This window comes from Danaus plexippus, chromosome 31, assembly GCF_018135715.1.
Source record: "Danaus plexippus chromosome 31, MEX_DaPlex, whole genome shotgun sequence".
In the NCBI taxonomy this organism is placed as follows: domain Eukaryota; kingdom Metazoa; phylum Arthropoda; class Insecta; order Lepidoptera; family Nymphalidae; genus Danaus; species Danaus plexippus.
Window position 1 is genome coordinate 1,932,931 of NC_083558.1, and position 16,775 is coordinate 1,949,705.

The 16,775-nt window shown below is 34.3% G+C and overlaps 2 protein-coding genes across 2 annotated transcripts; both read right to left on the bottom strand.

The window, feature by feature from the left end:
• Positions 1 to 274: 274 nt before the first annotated feature.
• LOC116778243 (L-dopachrome tautomerase yellow-f2-like) lies at positions 275 to 9,241 on the bottom strand. The gene is made up of 11 exons (XM_061525876.1): positions 8,824 to 9,241; positions 8,054 to 8,134; positions 7,050 to 7,091; positions 6,581 to 6,679; positions 5,737 to 5,904; positions 5,255 to 5,371; positions 3,368 to 3,541; positions 2,969 to 3,141; positions 2,187 to 2,370; positions 1,128 to 1,230; positions 275 to 548 (listed from the first exon to the last, which is right to left on the bottom strand). The coding sequence occupies exons 1-11, from the start codon at positions 8,942 to 8,944 to the stop codon at positions 488 to 490; spliced, it is 1,323 nt and encodes a 440-aa protein (XP_061381860.1). The 5' UTR covers positions 8,945 to 9,241; the 3' UTR covers positions 275 to 487.
• Positions 9,242 to 14,606: 5,365 nt separating this feature from the next.
• Positions 14,607 to 16,678, bottom strand: LOC116778390 (uncharacterized). Its single transcript, XM_032672384.2, has 4 exons — positions 16,376 to 16,678; positions 15,841 to 16,021; positions 15,151 to 15,339; positions 14,607 to 14,795 (listed from the first exon to the last, which is right to left on the bottom strand). The coding sequence occupies exons 1-4, from the start codon at positions 16,557 to 16,559 to the stop codon at positions 14,627 to 14,629; spliced, it is 723 nt and encodes a 240-aa protein (XP_032528275.2). The 5' UTR covers positions 16,560 to 16,678; the 3' UTR covers positions 14,607 to 14,626.
• Between the last annotated feature and the right edge of the window lie 97 nt (positions 16,679 to 16,775).

Here is a 16,775-nt window from a genome sequence, read left to right on the forward strand (position 1 = left end):
TCACCACGCTCGCTCAAGGCGGGTTGGCGATTGACCGGGTTCCCTCACGATGTTTTCCTTCACCGTCTGTGACTGGTGTCTGAATGCGTTAAGAAAGTACATACATATATCGTTCAATTATTTATTATATATATCCACACTAGCAGGCATCGAATCGGCGACCAGCAGCTCGTGTAGGGATTATATTTTTCATTCTTATTATCTGTTACATAATATATAAGCTAAAAATATTGTTAAGCGTAAACAAACTATCGAATTAGGAAAAAAAACACTATACTATGACAATATTTATTAAAGATATAAAAAAAAATTCAAACAAACACGCTTAATCCAAGTTTGGAGCGTCACACTGCAAACGGAGCGTCAATAGTTTTGGATTCATATATCGCATAGCATTAACGTGGGTTGTTGAACGGGATACGGCAAACGTTTCGTATGCAGTGAAAACGCGGACTCGTGCTAAGTGTTAATGAAATATAGAAAATCATTAATCGAACATTGACTTCGACTGACACACTGTGTCAGATATCAAGTCGTACACGTTGGCTCTGAAAATAAAATAAACATATATATAATATTTATCTCTTTCTCTCTCTTGTTCTCTCTCTCTCTCTCTCTCTTGTTCTCTCTCTCTCTCTCTATCTCTATTTATATATATATAAATCTAATGTGTGTATGTATGTCAATGAACTATACGACTGGACCGATTTGAATGATTTTTTTGTACGCATCTGTGTGACGCCTCAGATACTTTAGATTCACAAATCATCCCGGCAGATGGCGCCGCAAGTATCTAGGTTATTTAAAATGAAAAGGCTGTTATATAGCTTACTATATGTTGTTTTAGCATACTATATATATTGCTATCTGATGTTCACGTGATTGGCGTCGGATACAAAAAAATCGACAAACGGATAAAATACAAAAAATATTGATTTATTTCTCAAAATATTATCATATGTCTATAATTATGTTATTGGAGTACTTTAGTTAATTATTTTAAAAAATTGTCTTATTCCACCTAATATATTGTATAACTTTATCAACATCGATTCAATAATTTTGTATATTTGAATACACAGACAGACACACCGTTTCTGTCATTTAATTTGTCTCGTGTCAATCACCTGTAAACATAAAAGTTGTACTCGTTCGGGTCCAGCCTTGAGTAACCGAATCGTGGCAGCGTGTTCGCCATAACCCAGACCTCATCACCAGTGATGTGGAGATCTGTATCAAGAGACATGTTGATTGAAAAGCACAGATCATAAATAGACGTTGTTTGAGAAAAGGTACAATATATTTACATACATTATAATGAAAGGAACAATATTACAGGTACATTCCCGTTTATTATCTGTGAGAATTCAAACTGACACAATGATTTTAGTACATTATGTATTAAAATTGAAATGGCTTAAAAAGCATTTAAGACTCGCAATAGTTCGTAATACAGATTAAATATAATTATATATTCTATATTTAACATAAAAAGTCCGTTGATTAAATGACAAATAAACAAAATGGCGTCGATTTATAAAAGGAAAGCAGTTTTAACGGTTTAATATTGAGATAATCTGAATTATTGTTTGACAAAACATCTCTATCTCCTCAGTAGAAGTGGAAATGTATTGCAATACACATTTTGTGTTAAAGAAAAGTCGGTTTAGGGAAATCTTTGATAACCACCATCTACTATCCCGCTCATGTACCATAGAAACGAACGAGACACAATGATCAAGTTTATATGTCAGGACCGTAAGTATTAAATTTTCACTTGTTATTTTTTTTTAATTGAAGTTGATTAGGTTTTAAGTTTAGGTTTAAAAAAAGCTGTTTATGTGCCCGATTAACAAATACTAACAGAACTATATATATATATATATATATATATATATATATATATATATATATGTGTGTGTGTGTGTGTGTCCAAAATCATATTCTTTTGTTAATCTTATATGTTCGCATGTACACATTTAACATTAAACTATGTGTGGGATGTACCACTTACTTTTTCTATTATAAGTACATTTATCTGACGTTTAAATTAGTTTACACTAACATTGGGAAACGCGTTATCAAATCCGAAAAAATCTTAATTCATTACCGTAGTTCATCCGTCTCATTCTATGTATTTACGTGTAAAAAAGATAGCGTAACTTGAAATGAGATAAAGGTCCTACCAGACGGATAGCTCATCCTCTTCCCATCCCTCACAAGGACAGCCACATTGGCTGGGTTGAGGACATTTCCGCTATTCCAGCAAGATACAGCATCCCTGCCGATGTCAGCGAAGAAGATAACGCCAGTCTTCTCGTGGTACCCGTGCATCGTGGACTGACTGCTCCGGCCTCTGTCACCAACGTACTGCAACACAAACAACGATTGCATCAAAACGAGGTTAGCAATCAACCAAAAGTAATAAACGTACTACCAGTTTCTATCATTAAACTTAACACAGAGAGTTCGCAGTTAAAACTACATTCCTAATACATTACGTTAGACAGTATCGTAAGAGGTATAACAACCTGACTAGAAATTTAGCTTAATTTGTTTATTCAAACTTGTATTAAGGAACGTACATATATATTTATTTGAGAAAATATCTTTTTTTTTTAATTTTAAACAAAGAATAATTTATGTATGTATCAGTCTAATCTTTGTCTTACGTTAAATAAACCAATTGTTTGTTGTATTTGCTGGTGGTAAATTAAATTTATTAGATATTTATAGTACGTTTGTAATCACTTCATTACTGTCTCTCTGTATATTAAGAAAGACATACAGAAATATTTTTAGAAGCAACGAAAAACAATATATATATACTAGCTAATGACCAACTACCTACAGTTATACTACAAACAGAACGTCCACAGTTTTTCATAGATTACGTTGGTTTTTGAATGGAAAACGGTGAACGCTTCGTATATAGTACTAATGAAAACTCGTGTTAAGCGACACGTACATTATATGAGTCGAAGTAGTAACGATCAGAGCTGGCGGTCTTATTCTTCAGCAGGCATGTTGATACAGAGAACTCTTCAGTGCTGATCAGCGGGTGGAAGTACGCTGTGCGGCAGCGGGCCGGCGGCGTCAGGGTTATACTAAACAAACCGTCACTCCATTGGAAGAACTGACCTGAAATTAGTATAAATAGCTACCAAAAAATATGTCGAACTACCGCCATGGAAATGAAACTAGTATTATTCGGATTTACTACGCGGATTTTATTATTTAAAAACTACATAACCCCGACGTTTCGGTTACTTTGCAGCAACCGTGGTCACGGGATCACCTCGTCTGCCCGTGATCGTAACAAATAAAGACGAACTTATCAATACATTAGAGAAATAATGTGACTCACCTGAAACCTGCAAATTTCCAGCTATTGGATTGAAGTGGAAGTAGTTATGTGTCAATCTCCAGCTGTCCCGGTCTTTCAGCGAGAAAACTATCAAACCGAACGTCGTCAAGTCGGGAACGTATGCGAACGCGTCTTCACAATCCCCGTTGATGTCTATCGTTATAGAGGCGAGACCTTCAATGGGAAATCTATTTTTAAATATATAATTAAAGGTCATTTTTCATATAAACCTTTATTTTAATTACGAAATCCTGAAAGCTGGTCGGGTACAAAATTAAGATATAACATCCATTAGAAAAGACCTTAGCAATCTAAAAAATAGTTACCATTATTTATATTTTAACAATAACACTAATATTGGACATTTTCCGGTAAACGTGACTTAAGTAAAAAATTTCTCTATTTAGGTACTTACACTGACAAATATTTGCAGCTCAAACGCAAACAAAGACGCGGGCGACGAGTCGTGAATTGATAATTTTGTAAACAAAATACCCTGACCACAGATACTTAACTTACTACCATTCGTTTTAACTTTTAATTCTGCGTTAATACCAAGAGTAACATGTGAGAAGATTTCTGAACGAAAAGTTTTAATATTCACTAATATCAGATTTACGGATTCGTTGTTTTTGAAGAGAGAGACACGTCATCGCTGACGTCACTAGCGTCACTTCTCTCAGTGCGTTCCGTGATGTTTCAAAATGAGACTTCAATTCTCCTAAACGTCCTTCTATTTCTAGAAGGTTCTATATCCTTCAGCGGTCCGCACTCACTGACCTGTACCGTCGCGCGGCCAGGCGTCGTGTCTACACCGACATACAAACGTAGTTATACTCTCCCTTAAACTAGTCTCTGATTTAGTTTTATTTATAACAATAATTATGAATACAAATAAGTTTTTATAACTGATGACAGACACGAGTTATAGTTATGTTGAAAATGAAAACTCGTCATTAGGTACCATACTGGGGCTATATTTATATGATGTAGGTAATTACTTGACCTCGTCTCATCGCTAACACACATTTATTTACAATATAGAGGTCACACAGGTCACGCGTTACTAATAAAATTGATTCTCAAACATCAATATTAAATCCTTGTTGAGATAAAGCGATTGCTTTAGAATATGTAACGTCCTTTAAAAACATAGATATATATAAACCCATGTCTGCGCTCTCTCTGTTTCCCTCCCCCTCACTCACTCTCTCACTTTCTCTCTCTCTCTCTCTCGCTTAATCAATACATCAATCAATTCATCATATTATAAAACAAAGTCCCTCGCCGCATCTGTCTGTCTGTTTGTTCGCGATAAACAAAAAATCTACTGCACCGATTATCAAACAGCTATCACCACTCGATAGCGTGATTCTCGAACAAGGTTTTAGTGTATAATGTGTTAAGTTTTTGTATTTACTTGTGTGTACATTAACGATATTTGTTGAAGATTTCGGGAAAACATGAGCCGTCTGACAGCTTTTAACGAAAACGCTGCCTAAAGTCTTTGAGATATAGCAAAGTAATATATGGTGGAATTGTGTATCTTATATAGGTCTACAGAAAAGTCCGCGGTGGCATATGTCTATACTTTAAGGATAACATACTATATCTATTTTACAACTTATATAAATTGTCATTCCTAGAGCGTTTGTTGGAAAGCTATTAACATAAATACGGTACTAAGTCTTATCAAAATAAATTACTTCGTTGTCAAGCCTACATCAGTATGTGTAAATTACTTTTTAAATCATTTAAATCGGGCGTACCATTTGAAAGTCATCATAATATAAGTTTAATAATTCTCAAAACTAAATGGGCTATTTATATTTTCCGTAAAAAGCCCGTGCGAAGCCGGGGCCGGTACATAGTTTATATACAATTTACCTGTGGGAGTATTAGCCGCTGGTATGTCAGAAGTCTTGAAATCGTATCTCAAGATCTGTCTGTCCGTGCTTAGATTGTATATAACAATGGCTGGAGGTCGTATTTGTTGTGGGTCCCCTTGAAAATAGAATCGAAAAGAAAAATAATCAATCAATAGTACTAACACGAAGTTATACCTAAAATCTAATGAACCAGCAAGCCATGAAGCAATTCCCTTCAACAATAACATTGAATAAATCTTACGCATTGATTTATCGTAAAAATTTAGATAGATTTTAATCTAATTTTATTGTGAAGGAAAACATCGTGAGGAAACCTGGTCTTATAATTTCAAATTATAACATTGAAATCGCCAACCAGTCTTGAGCGGGCAGGGTGATTAATGCTCTAACCTTCTCCATGTGAGAAGAGGCCTTTGCTCAGCAGTGGGCTCACATAGGCTGATGATGATGATGATTTACTGTGATATATATATATGTTACCAGGTATCTCTAGTAAGCCTGTATCCACCATCCAGAGACGTCCACATTCATCAGCTCGTGTTCTGTACACGGATATGAGGGAGCGATCTTCAACGTTCGGGTAAGGTCTCAGCTCTGGCGAACGCCCCCTCTCTTGTAGATTCACGTAATTTAATGTCGCTGGTATGCCTTTTAAATAAACACACATATTTTAAATCAATTATTTACATAATGGTTTAATATTTTATCATTACTATTAGTAACATTTCTATGCAGTTGTAAATATATAAAAAGTATATGGAACTAATATTTTTTGCGTTACTAAGCGTATTTTATTATTTTAAACTACATAGTACCTAATGAGATCTAAGATTTTCGCGAGTATTCATTTAAATGAAACTAGTGTTATTCGGATTTACTACGCGGATTTTATTATTTAAAAACTACATAATCACTATAAAAAAACTACATAATCAATAAATACACGATACGAGGTGACACCTCGTCTGTCCGTGATCACGGTTGCTGCAAAGTAACCGAAACGTCGGGATTATGTAGTTTTTAAATAATAAAATCCGCGTAGTATATCCGAATAACACTAGTTTCATTTACATAGTACCTACCTTTACCATACCTTTGTCTTGTCGGCGACATCCGAAAAATATTAGTTCCATTTAAATCAATACTCTACATAGTCTTAAGTGTCATTAATATAAAAAAAAAATAGTTTTTAAAAGCTTTTCATTCACGACAAATTTTAAACTTCAAGTGCTTTTCAGATGTAAGTTATTTAAATGTTAACTATGTTTCTGAACGGTTATTTTTAACTCGCTGTTTATATCAGTGATGATACGTTTAAACTTACCGTATCGTCGTCTCGGCAACGTTACAAACAATCTGTCTCCGACTCTCTCCACGCCCATGGGCACGTTGTTGTATTTGATGAAATATCTCCCCCTTCCATCTGGTTTATGAAATATATATATAGTGTGAGAGACAGAGAGAGAGAAAGAGAAAGAGAAAGAGAGAGAGAGAGGAGATATAGGTTTATATAGATTTTTATGTATGCTATTTCGAAAATTTATTTAAAAGATTCTCTTCACACACATTCAATAAACGCATAGATTTAGATCTAAGCAAGTGTATTATAATAAATAAGAAAAATGTGAAAAATAATAATAAGTTCGGGAATTAAACGATTATAATCATTTCCTTCTACGACTGACGTGTCCAAAACAGACAGGCTCTAATAAAGTAATGTATCTACAGACTACGAACTTATATATATATATATATATATATATTTTTATGAAGTATGATGTATTTGCTGTTACCGCTGGGACTGAGAGTGGAAGAATTATCAAAACTCTGTTCTCCTGAAACAAAAAAACATTAAAATATTCTCATATAATAATATCACGTACTTATTAAAAAAAAAAAATTACATATGTATTAAGAATAACATTCAGTCTGATATTAATTGATTTATACTAATGTGAATTATAAATATAAACAATGTATTATTTAATCAAGGAAAATCTAATACGTACAGAAAATCCTTGGAATACTTAGTGTCACAGCCGAGCAATAACCGGTAGACAAACATATACATATATATGTGTGTGTGTGTGTGTGTCGCGTGAGTGTGCGTGTGTGCTACTCAAAATTATTGTGTATTTTTAATGCCTTAAGATACAAATATAAGTCCTGTCTAAATTCAGAAGACCTATTTATCCAACGGATCGTTTAATGTGATCGGATATTTATTTATGCGAACTGATCTCTAACCGTGGAAAAATCCACAAAAATTCTCTATTGGCTTTTTATTTAAATGTTGTTTTTACATGAGCACTATCTGTGGCTCGCGGCTTTGCTTGCATATGAAACCTCCTCTGATATAAAGGTTATCATTTATATTATTTATCATTCCAATTTAGTGCAAGTCGATGCATCTCAAGATATGTAGTTTGGATTAAAAAATGAAAATGGGCCTTCGATTCAATGAGTTACAGTGTAACAAACACATTGTCGAATTTGGAAGTTTTAAAATTTTTCAAGTCGCATGAAAAGTAGCCTAAGTTACGTTATCTGCAACGAAATTTCCATTAAGATCGGGCTAGCCATTCCAGAGATTAGCGGGTACAAACAGACGGACAGGCAACAAAATAATCACTTCTTGATGTAAGTACATGGCTATGTATCATATTATTCTTTATGCGTTCAGTTAAAATTAATAATTTGATATCACAAACAGACAGTTTAATTTTATTTATTAGTATATATTAATGTTTATAATATACCTATTTGTCTGAATACATGAACCTTGATATAAGCCTACCTCCAATATCTGCCCGGTCGTCAGCGAATACGAAGTCGTCTTCCCTTTTCCTTCTATTTTCTGAAAACCTATCTTGAAGTACTGCAACAAGAAAATCAATTAATAATTAAATATGATAAAAATAGTACATTAATGTGTTACTATACATAATAATTAATTATCCAGTATGTATGTGTGTTGTATTTTATGCAGAAAAAATTTGGTTAATATAATAAGTATATAAGACGGTACTCTATATAGATATCTGTATATGTGTATGTTTGTGTCCTATTTTCTTGAAAACAACTAAGCGTTCACGAAGTCACGACTTATTCTCGGAATCAAAAGATATATCGATATATGATATCACGTAAAAGATATATACATATGTGTGTATGTTTATTCTACAATAACGCAAGAACCAAAGAATTTATTTACATGTTGTGTGAACTTGAACCGATGTTTAAATTTAAACATGAGGTTAATTATCTCCACTCGATGACAATTTGACAATTTGGGTCTTGGGAAAACCTAAATTGTACTTGTAAATTTATATTTAAAGTCTAAATAAAGTACACACACACACACACACACACATATATATATATTTGATAATTATTATGTTACTACTGTTAGGGCGCGTTTATTTACTTTACATAACAAATGGAACGGTATATAAAAGAAGGCACTTGATATATCAATATATATATATATATAATTCTGTAATTTGTATATAAGTAAAAATATTAAATCAAAGAAGATATCCTACTTTCTTATATGTGACTACTCACAGACAGCGCCGTTAATGTCGTAAGTTATTTGTTTCCACGCGTAAACCTCGGTGAATTTACCCAATTTTATTCCGACACAATAATAGTTAATCATCAATATAAAAGGGATAATAATCTTCATTTTGACAATAAATCACTTATAACCACAACAATATTATATTTGACACTGTTCCTGAACTTTTTTCAAAATGACCGCTTATTTTTTTATCTCAAACGTCATTGTGACATCCTGTCAAACAAAAAAGATATTTTTCTTGATATTTTTTTTTTGTTAGTAATGTTTTAAATTATATATAATAGTTTAATAATTTAATGTGAGTGTCTTATCTGAGTATAATATTCACACATCTGTAGGGAGACGATATTAAATAAATGAGACAAAGTTAGTGTCTTAACCGTGGCACGCTATTTTATCTACTAACTAAATCTTCATATCTTCACATTATATACCTCATAGATGTTGATGCATTTGAGATGGAATTACATCGCTATATATAAATGTATAAGACGTATGTGAATAAAATAGTTTTGTATGTTTGTAATATTTATTCTATGTATCAGAGGTTTTCTTATTAAATTCATATATATATATACTAGTTTTTACCCGTGACTTCGTTCGCATTGGATAGTTTTTTTGTATAGTAGTATGAAAAAACCTGAGCTGTACTTTTTTGTACGTATGTTTGAATTTGAGATGGGATGAGGCCACACTGAGTGTGATTGTCATAGGTTTAGTTAGGTTAACACATTTTTTTTCGTGGCGTCAGAACGTGACGACCCCATCGCCCACCGGGTAACCGGTGCAATCAGTCACGGGGGGGGGGAGGACCTTGACCTCCTTGTGGGGTCTTGGTCCAGGGCTGGGGGTCAGCCCATGGAGGAGGCGGCCGTCCGCGGCTGCCGCCTTTGGCGTCGGGACGTGACGACCCCATCGCCCACCGGGTAACCGGTGCAATCAGTTACGAGGGGGGGGTTCGCCGCTGAATGCGGTGAACGGAAACACGGGCTTCTTCGGAGGTCCGGGTCGCTTGATGGCCGGTCTCCGTTCTGTCTGCCGTTGGACGCTTGCGCTCGGCGGTGGGTGGTTGGAGACTGACCGCGTGGCCTTGGGTGGGAGGGGTAAGGGGTTAACCCTCTCGCGATTAAGCAAGACCGCCCGGCGGAGGGACGCTACTTGTCACGTAGAGTGAGCCCTCAGGGGAAGGTGGCCGTTCGCGGCCTGCCGCCGGATCGTCGCGGATGCTTGCCTTGAGCGATTCCCGCGTCGATCCACCAGGCGATTAGGAGAGTGACCGCTGGTGTTTTAGTGGGTACCATGGGCCTTTCTGGTCCGTGAATCCCACATAAGATCCTCCGTCTCCCCTAGACGGAGGGGTAGGTATAAAACCTTTCACCGCGTTAAAAAAAAAAAAGGTTAACACATTTTAAGAAAAAGATAGGTTACTGCAATACATTTTTATATACGATGTTTTTTGTTTTTCCTTCCTTGGCCAGAAAAGTAATTTTTCCCATGGGAATGCGTTGTTTTCCCGCCGTCAAAAGTAACTCATGTCCTTTTTTAAGTCTCAAACTATCTCCTTACCAAATTACATTTAAATCTGTTCAGTAGTTTAGGCGTAAAAGCGATCGGCGATCGGTATCAAAATATCTCCATACGAAATTTCGTGCAAATTGTTTCAGTAGTTTAGGCGTGATTGAGTAACAGACAGACAGACAGACAGACAGAGTTACTTTCGCATTTATAATATCAGTATGGATATTTAACCAATTTTGCTACTATGTGTATCATAATTTCTTTGTGTGTTTTTCGTTAATGATAAACTGATGCACGTGGTTCATTGTTATGGACTTATGGTAAAAATTACTGCTATATATTTTTCCTACGCAAATTGTGCCACCCCCGTTAACCCCCAAGGGGTTGATTTTCAAGAAACGCTTATATATGTATCTCATAATTTGTATTGCAGAGCATTATATCAGTGTCACGCAAAATATTTCAATAGAATTAAATTTCCCATACAAACTTAGCTACCCCCTTTATCCCCCAATGGGGGTGAATTGCGAGAAACACTGAAATACCTGTTTCATTTGTACTAAAAAGCATTAATTCAAAGTTTCATGCGAAAATGTGCAATGAAAATATTTTTCTCATACAAACTTTGCCACCCCTTTTAAACCTTTTAGGGGTTGAATTTCTAAAAAATAATATGCCTATGTCCTTCTCATGAATGCAAACTATTTCCATACCAAATTTCAGCAAAATCAGTTTGGTGGTTTAGGCGTGAAAAGGTAACAGACAGACAGACAGACACAAAGACAGAATTACTTTCGCATTTATAATATTAGTGTGAATTAGTGTGGATATATATATATATATATTATACTTGAAACAATATCTTTTTGTCCGTCCGTCTTTTTGTTTTATATATATATATATAATCTGTGACGGCTGGATCGATGTTGAGTTTCTGTTTAGTTGCTAAAGTGATGATATATCTCCTATATTTCATCTAAATGAATTTGTGTGTTTAGATCTACTAACAAAGTTCCTAGTTGTGACTTCAGATGAGGCTGTTAAATTTTATGTCATTAAAAAGTTAATCCCGGATCGCGTCTCCTTTTTACGCGACATTAGCATAATATACTATGCACGTTTTTGCACGCATGAAGGCCATATTTTAAACGAACAACAAAGTGATGATGAGTAACTTAGGCTACTTTCATTTAGGCAAATTTATTTTTTTCATGATAACATTTATAATTAACGAACTATTCCGTAATAATTCTAGTATATATTTTTTTTCTGTAATTACAACCTATCCTTCGTATCCGCTGCACAGAATTTGAGAAAGATTTAATAGATTTTTATGTATTTTACGAAAAATTTTGTTAAACGTTTCATTAAAAAAATGTATAAATAAATATTTTGAATCGATGATCTCATATTAATTATAAATAAAACGGAGTTTTTAAAGATGGAAGACTCGTCGTCACATAAATAACATTTTTATATATAAAATTTATGCAAACAAAATTCTTGTTACTTTATTTATTCCGAGATTTAAATGTTAATAGTATTTTGAAATATCATCAGGACACTATTCAAAATTCGTGCGAAATTTAAACAAATGTTTTCAGGCATTTTAACAACATTCAACATCGTATAAGGTGGTAGAGACTAGCTGTGGTCAGTTGCTATGGCTCGAACACGCTGGCTCGACTGGGGAAGAACCGCCCTCAGAAGATCTGCGTGAAGTAATCTGTAATCATTATAGCTGTATTTCGTTCGATGAGTGAGAGAGACGGTTGCTCTTTCCCTTTCCCCACCCTTCCCTCTCCCTCTTTCACAATCCACGTCGGCCACCCACCCGCAACTAATGTTGCGGATGTCCATGGGCGACGCAATGACAGTGACTACCTTCCATCAACTAGGCCGTCAGCTAGTTTGTCCCTTTAGCAAAACAAAATATGATATTAATAATGATATTACTAATGAGAGCCCTGGTACCAATAAAGTAGAATTAAGTACCTACAAATATAAATTTTCAATAAAAATATTTTAATCAATCGTTTTTGTGACGTTACACGAGATTTTATCCACACTACACATATGACAGCGTTACCTATTTTACTTTCATCAACTGAAATTGATACTATTACGTGCGTATACAAATTGTATACTATCCGTTAGTAGTGTGCACTTGTGGTAAGGCTACTGATGGAACTTGCATTCTATGATACATAGAAAACACTTTCACCTCTTTCTTGTATTTGATCGTGACTGCTTACGAAGACAAAATCTTCAGCGTATGAATAAATTCAGCAGACGAATGTTGTCTGGGCCTACGTCCTTTTATTCAACAATTAAGGATTCTGGACGCCATATTAATGTTTGTTGATATAGTCTACAATAGATTAAAAATAAAATTATATACGTCTAATTTAGTGCCAATAGATAAATTATTGAAAAATTACTTATAACATAGTGGCTCACAATTGATTAATCTAGATGACATTTATTGTTTTTTTTAATTGATAATTAAAATCATCTCTCTTGCACCACTATATTGAAGGCCAATAGATAAAAGAGTAATTTAGAATTACCCAGCGATAAAACTCGTTGGAACTGGGAAAGGAACTTATCCTTAACACAATGTGTTTTTAAATACACAGATTTAATCCACAGATAAAAGAGTAAAGTATCTCATACCACAAGTTTCGGACGACACACTACACGTAGCGTTTCCTGTATTTTATTACATTATAACGTTAATACTATGCGTGAAGATGAATAGACAAAAGATCGCTTGGGGAAATCATTTATTGTTGAGGTATAGTTTCAGTCTTCACTCTTAGAGTAAGTTTATATGACAGTGCGGAGCCGCGCGTCGTCGCGCGGTAAGAGCATTAACATGACGGCAAATGTATGCGCAGCAGTCTGGCAGCAACATTGCTTAAGGGCGCATTTTCATTGGTCGATAAGGCCCGCATTCGGGGTGCGGGAGATTTCTGTAACGCATGCCATAGGGCCCGCAAAGAGTTTATCGTTTTCACTGGTCGTCAGAGCCCGCATACGGGGTGCGGGTGATTTCTATAACGCATGCGAATTCCGTTATTCCGGAGTGCGGATATCATCCGCACACGTTTAATCGACCGAGTGATCGACCAGTGGATCTCATTGGTTGTTAGCTCGCATGCGGGTACTCCCCGCAATCGGGCTAACTACCGACTTATCGACCAATGAAAATGCGCCTTAAGAATGGACGTAGAGGAGGCAATTTGCTTATGGATTTTATACCGAAGGCTCAGACGTCGTAGAAGAAGACAAAGACGATACTGGGTGCATCCCATTTTAAGTGAAAGACTTTCTTATCTGTACATTACTTCATATCCCGACCTGAGACTACATGAAAAAAAATTTTTAACTACTTCAGGATGTCTGTTGCATATTTTGATTTTTTATATGATTGTGTTGAGAACAATTTAAAACCCAGTGGAGATGATATTAGATATTGCATATCATCAAAGGAAAAACTCATAGTAACATTACGTTAAGTTAATTCTTTATTAAAAGAAACAATCACTAAACAAAAACGTTGCCATCACAAAACTAACATATTTACTTTGAGTGTCCACGGGTGCATTAATTTATTTTAACTATAATCTGTCATATATTACAATTAGTACGGCACAGATGGCGCCACTGTACAATAGCTAGTTTTCAACCGCCTTGTCAGTTGACATAGTTATGTAATTAGTTAAGTTTGGAGTGTCCTAGTTTAGAAATGAAACTTCTAAAGCGACTTTCAACAAGGTTGCGATAAACATTTAACGCTCCCGGTGAGGGGGTAAAAATTTTTTACATCTTGTTGAAAGACAATTCATTAGTTTTAATATAGATGGCCGATGATAGCGTCAGATTTAGCAAGATGTAGAAATAGGTTTTTTTTTTCATTCTGTTCCGCGGATAAAGCCACGTGGGAAAACTAATAACTTATTCCAAATCTTTAGTTAAATTCTTATGATTAAATCGTATATATAATAATATATATCAACTGCTGTGTAAAGTTTGGAGAGCAGTGCGAGGGACGAGGCAGAGTACAAAAAACACATATATAATGAGGGTAGATTGAAAAAAAAAACACCTAAAAGTTAGTTAAAAATCATAAATATAAGAACAATTGCATCAAAATTAAATTATGTAACTCTATGTAACTAATATAGCAACTTTTAGACATTTGAAGTAGTCACTATCTTAGAATAACATTAATAAATAAAAATCAAACAATGACATATATTTTATTCATGATTCAGTATAATTTTGTATTGTATGTTTTTGTCTTGCCAACGCCAGAGCTTTTAGTCTCCGGTGAGGGTCCGAGGTCCAGTCATAATCACCGGTTCTTGAGGTCACCAGCTTTGATATCAGCCATCTCATTAGTTCCATTTTATCGATAAGCACTTTGAGCTTTCTGGAATTTAGAATGTGTTTCATATATGGCAACATTGAATTAAAGCAATAAATTGGAATTCAATTTAAATGGCAACACTGAATGGGAAAAATTCATCTATATCTTATACACAGATAATAAAATCTGTTCACATATGTATAAAAATATTTTCAACTCAATCGAGATAAACTTTTTACAAGCACACTACAGTACTGTAATTTTCACATACATATATAATTAATAATAATATGAATACACATTAATAATAATATTCTCAACAATAGTACTAATCGGACATAAATTACTCAATAACTCAGAATTACTCAGTATAACTCAATGACTCATTTACTCAATGCTCAGTAACTCAATAACTCACTTGTACAACGGTCCGGAACTCTTTTCCTCCACTTGTGGTAATTTCCTACTCTCTTTCAACCTACACAGTACATTATGCCAGTTCTCTCTTGATTCCTTAAGCTGCTCCTCTTTCTCCTTCATCACTGCCTCCAGGTGACGAAGCTGACTTTCTTGTTGGCGGAATTTTTTCAACTGATCTACTATCTTTCTGTAAGTTAATATATATATGTATAAGGTAATAAGTAACATTACTGAATATAATTTTAGATTTTCATATTAGGATGTCATTGCATGGAGTATTGATAGTCGTCAAAAATGCAAAACTTTAAAAGGGTGGACCATGAACCGATTTTAATGAAAATTTTACATTTATATAGTTCATATGTCAGATAATCCAACGGATGAACATTTGAGATTTTTTTTTATTATTTATTTAGATGTAAATTTATGTCAAACTATGGAGGAGAATAGTATAAATATTTTATAGTACATCATTTACTATGAAACATTATAAAACCTTACTTGAAGAAGAATCTGTAAGGCTATTCACACAGATTATATACTGACATTGATGGCTAGAATTTCAAGCAAACCCGACCATAACGTGATGACCTTAGCATGACCAAGTGACCTGGACATTTCTTAAACATCACCCAAATGTCCTCGACATATCTTGTATACAAATTCAGTACAATCCCTCATAACTTACTCCTTCCTCTCAACCAACTCGGGATCCAAGTTATCGTTGGATGTCGTTATAAGTTTCTTGACAGTATATGTTTGCGTTAAACTCTTTATGACCTGATGTTCCATAATCTTCCACGTAACAGTGTCACCGTATTCCGTTATTGTGTGCTCGCTTTTATTGCATTCCGTTACTTGTGGAGTAACTGGAATTTTATAGATATCGTGTTTTATAGCGTTTAATGTTTTAGTTTATTATAAAGGATAACCACATCCTACTTTGTAGTGGAACCAATGTGAAAGTTTAATAAAACTTTCAATACACGAAATCTTTACGAAACAGACAATAAATAAGAATAGATAATTTGTTCTATTGTAAAAATTTTGACTCCAAAATATGAATTAAATAATTCTTAACTAAGTTAACTGTTGATAAATTGTAATTGTTAACATCAAAGTGGCTAGTACTCTCGTACTTGTATTAGTACTATATTTTTTTATTACCATATATTAATGAGAGGAAAAAAATTAAAAAGAATTACATTGTCATATAAACTTACCAGTTAAGGGTTTGGCTTGTAGGAGCCTTAATTTTGAATAAAATAGTGTTAAATCTTGTATTTTTTTGGCAACAACGTCTTCAAACGGTTCGCTGACCTTAGCGGAAAATAATTCCCGAGAAATACGACGAAGTTCATGTTCAAAACTATTACTGATGTCACGGAGATTTTTAAACGCAGCCATTTATGTGATATGAACCCCTAATCGATACTTATACTAATTATTTATAATTATACAACGTTAGTAACAATAACAAACAAATAACCGTTGGTATGTTTGAATCGGTGTTGACACTGTCATAATACATATGTCCATTGAATAAATAAATGTATATATATATGAATGTATACATTATAAATAAATAAAATTGTCAAATTGAAAATGTTATTCTGGAATATG

Coding starts and splice junctions, on each gene's coding strand:
- LOC116778243 (XM_061525876.1), bottom strand. CDS start 8,944: ATGAAGATTATTATCCCTTTTATATTGATGATTAACTATTATTGTGTC. Junction 7,092..8,053: donor CGACCGGGCAGATATTGGAG/GTAGGCTTATAT, acceptor TTTTTGTTTCAG/GAGAACAGAGTTTTGATAAT. Junction 5,905..6,580: donor GTTGCCGAGACGACGATACG/GTAAGTTTAAAC, acceptor TTTATTTAAAAG/GCATACCAGCGACATTAAAT.
- LOC116778390 (XM_032672384.2), bottom strand. CDS start 16,559: ATGGCTGCGTTTAAAAATCTCCGTGACATCAGTAATAGTTTTGAACAT. Junction 16,022..16,375: donor ACAAGCCAAACCCTTAACTG/GTAAGTTTATAT, acceptor ATAAAATTCCAG/TTACTCCACAAGTAACGGAA. Junction 15,340..15,840: donor GAGTTGGTTGAGAGGAAGGA/GTAAGTTATGAG, acceptor ATTAACTTACAG/AAAGATAGTAGATCAGTTGA.